The following is a 3,978-nucleotide window of genomic DNA, read 5'->3' on the forward strand; positions in this document are numbered from 1 at the left end:
TGGTATGATGGAGGACGGTGGTATGGTGGAGGACTGTGGTGGTATGGTGGAGGATCGCATGGTGGAGGACGGTGGTATGGTGGAGGACGTGTGGTGGAGGACGGTGGTGTGGTGGAGGACGGTGGCATGGTGGAGGACGGTGGTATGATGGAGGACGGTAGTATGGTGGAGGGCGGTGGTATGGTGAGGACGAGGGAGGCGGTGATGGAGGGCATGATGGAGGTGGTATGATGGAGGGCGGTGGTATGATGGAGGATGGTGGTATGATGGAGGACGGTGGTATGATGGAGGAGATGGTGGTGTGATGGTGGAGGCGGTGGTATGGTGGTATGAGCGCGGTGGTATGATGGAGGGCGGTGGTATGGTGGAGGGCGGTGGTATGATGGATGGGCGGTGGTATAGTGGAGGCGGTGGTATGGTGGAGGCGGTGGTATGGAGGACGGATGGTGAGCGGTGGTATGGTGGAGGAATGGTGGTATGATGGAGGGCGGTGGTATGATGGAGGGCGGTGGTATGATGGAGGGCGGTGGTGTGTTGGAGGGACGGTGGTATGATGGAGGCGGTGGGTGGTGTGGTGGTATGGTGGAGGCGGTGGTATGATGGAGGACGGTGGTGTGATGGGATGGAGGCGGTATGGGTGGTATGATGGATGGAGGGCGGTGGTGTGGAGGGTGGTGATGGAGGGCGGTGGTGTGATGGAGGGCGGTGGTATGATGGAGGACGGTGGTATGGTGGAGGGCGGTGGTATGGTGGAGGGCGGTGGTATGATGGAGGGCGGTGGTATGATGTATGGTGAAGGCAGTGGTATGATGGAGGACGGTGGTATGGAAGATGGAGGAAGGTGGTATGATGGAGGAGGGTGGTGGTATGATGGAGATGGATGGAGGACGGTGGTATGATGGAGGAAGGTGGTATGATGGAGGACGGTGGTGTGATGGAGGACGGTGGTATGTGGAGGGCGGTGGTGTGTTGGAGGTGGAGGACGGTGGTATGGTGGAGGGCGGTGGTGGTGGAGGAGGGCGGTGGTATGATGGAGGACGGTGGTGTGGTTGGAGACGGTGGTATGTATGATGATGGAGGACGGTGTTGGAAGGACGGTGGTATGGTGGAGGAGCGGTGGTATGATGGAGGACGGTGGGTGATGGAGGACGGTGGTATGATGGAGGAGCGGTGGTGTGTTGGAGGGCGGTGAGCATGATGGAGGAGGCGGTGGGTATGGTGTGATGGAGGCGGTGGTATGATGGAGGACGGTGGTATGGTGGAGGGCGGTGGTATGGTGGAGGACGGTGGTATGATGGAGGCGGTGGTATGATGGAGGCGGTGGATGGAGGGATGGTGATGGAGGCGGTGTATGTGGAGGGAGGTGGTACGATGGAGCGGTGGTGTGTGGAGACGTGGTGGTGGAGGATGGCAAGGTGGGGCGGTGGTATGATGGTGGAGGACGGTGGCGTGGTGGAGGATCGGTGGTGGTGGAGACGGTGGTGTGGTGATGGTGGAGGACGGTGGTGTGGTGGAGGCGGTGGTATGGTGGAGGACGGTATGGTATGATGGAGGACGGTGGTACACGGTGGTATGGTGGATTGAGCGGTGGTATGGAGGATGGTGGTATGATGGAGGACGGTGGTATAGTGGGAGCCCCGGTGGTATGATGGAGGAAGGTGGCGGTGGTATGATGGAGGACGGTGGTATGGAGGAGGTGGGATGGAGCGGTGGTATGGTGGAGGACGGTGGTGATGGTTGGAGGACTGTGGTATGGTGGTGTGGTATGTGGAGGACGGTGATGGAGGACGGTGGTGTGATGGAGGACGGTGGTATGATGGAGGACGGTGGTATGGTGGAGGACGGTGGTGTGGTGGAGGACGGTGGTGGTGTATGTGGAGGACGGTGGTATGATGGAGGACGGTGGTGTGGTGGAGGACGGTGGTGTGGTGGAGGACGGTGGTGTGGTGGAGGACTGTGTGTGGTGGAGGACGTGGCATGGATGGAGGACTGGGTGGTGTGGTGGGGCATGGTGTGGTGGAGGACGGTGGTGTGGTGAGGACGGTGGTATGATGGAGGAATGGTGGAGGACGGTGGTGTGGTGGAGGACGCATGTGGAGACGGTATGGTGGAGACGGTGGTGTGGCAGATGGAGGACCATGGGTGGAGGACCTGTGCAGTTCCTCTGGCCGCCGATGGAACCTGGGTGGTGTGGTGGAGACAGGTGGAGGCTGCATGGGCTGGACTTCATAAAGGTGCGGGATTCTGTAACCGAGGACTGGGTGGTGGAGGTGGGTGGAGGAGTGGGTGTAGTGGGTGCAGTGGGTTGGTGGAGGACGGTGCCAGTGGAGGACTGTGGTGGCTGGTGGAGGACCTGTGGTGTGGTGGTATGATGGAGTGACGGTGGTATGGTCAGCGCAGGATGGAGGACATGGTGGAGGACGGTGGTGTTCAGTGGTAGTGCTACTTTAATGGCATGGTGATGACTGTGGTGGTGATGACTGTGGCATGATGGAGGATCTGCATGGTGGAGGACATAAGCATGGAGGACCCATGGTGGAGGACGGTGGTGTGGTGGAGGACGAAAACACATGATGGAGGACGGTATGGTGGAGGACACAGCAAAACAATGGAGGCGCCATGTGATGACATGGTGGGGACTTAAACTGTCCAGGCAAAACCGGGATTCTGTAACGAAATGGGTGTAAAGTGGGTGCAGGTGCAGGGTAGTCAGGCGCAGGGAAGCACAGTGCTACTTAATGCGTGCACAACAAAACAACAATGGGGACTTAAACTGTACAAAACTATACACAAAAACAATCCTCACAACGAGCAGGCTGGCCTACTGGTTAACATAGCCCGACTAATCAGCCTAAAACACAAACAGGTGAAACCAATAAACAGAAAGGGGGAAAGGATCAGTGGCAGCTAGTAGGCCGGTGACAGCGGCCGCCGAGGGTGGCTGATACCTGATTTTCCCATGATGTCAGCAAAGAGGGCTCTGAGTTTGAAGGTAGGCTTTGAAATACATCCACTGTTACACCTCAATTGACTCAAATGATGTCAATTAGCCTATCAGAAACTTCTAAAGCCATGACATCATTTTCTGCAATTTTCAAAGCTGTTTAAAGGCACAGTCAACTTAGATTCTTTCACTTATAATAATAATTCACTGTATCACATTTCCAGTGGGTCAGAAGTGTACATACACTGCCTGTAAACACTTGTTGGAAAAATGACTTGTGTCCTGCACAAAGCAGATGTCCTAACTGACTTGTGTCCTGCACAAAGCAGATGTCCTAACTGACTTGTGTCCTGCACAAAGCAGATGTCCTAACTGACTTGTGTCCTGCACAAAGCAGATGTCCTAACTGACTTGTGTCCTGCACAAAGCAGATGTCCTAACTGACTTTGTGTGTCCTGCACAAGCAGATGTCCCTAACTGACTTGTGTCCTGCACAAAGCAGATGTCCTAACTGACTTGTGTCCTGCACAAAGCAGATGTCCTAACTGACTTGTGTCCTGCACAAAGCAGATGTCCTAACTGACTTGCCAAACTATAGTTTGTGAACAAGAAATTTGTGGAGTGAAAAACGAGTTTTAATGACTCCAATCTAAATTAATGTAAACATCTGACTTCAACTGTACATACATTGTACATTGTACATACAAATACGTTGTACTTTTTCAATACTAATCCCCAAATCCCTTTTTGAGGATTTCCAGAATCAAGAGGGAATTTAAAAAAAGGAAATCATGATTCCTCCAAGCAGAATTTCTGGAAAACCTTTATTTCAACATTCCCTGGAATTTCGCAACCCTAGTCCTGGATCAGTAGAGTGCATGAATAGTGTATATGAACTATTGTAACTGTAAATTACCTACATATACAACCATGACTTTATGACCTGTACTACCTTTCACAGATATACAACCAACTTTATGACCATGACTTTGCAAGCCTGTACTCCTTTCACAGATATACAACAACCATGACTT

General features: G+C 53.6%; 1 protein-coding gene across 1 annotated transcript; it reads right to left on the reverse strand.

Annotated features, from left to right (window-relative positions):
- Nucleotides 1-34: 34 nt before the first annotated feature.
- LOC135566941 (uncharacterized) lies at nucleotides 35-2,572 on the reverse strand (the record flags this gene model as incomplete). Its single annotated transcript, XM_065014494.1, has 1 exon — nucleotides 35-2,572. A coding segment is annotated over exon 1 (2,538 nt), but the record flags the coding sequence as incomplete, so codon positions are not given.
- Between the last annotated feature and the right edge of the window lie 1,406 nt (nucleotides 2,573-3,978).

Source organism: Oncorhynchus nerka, unplaced genomic scaffold, assembly GCF_034236695.1.
Source record: "Oncorhynchus nerka isolate Pitt River unplaced genomic scaffold, Oner_Uvic_2.0 unplaced_scaffold_2907, whole genome shotgun sequence".
Taxonomy (NCBI): domain Eukaryota; kingdom Metazoa; phylum Chordata; class Actinopteri; order Salmoniformes; family Salmonidae; genus Oncorhynchus; species Oncorhynchus nerka.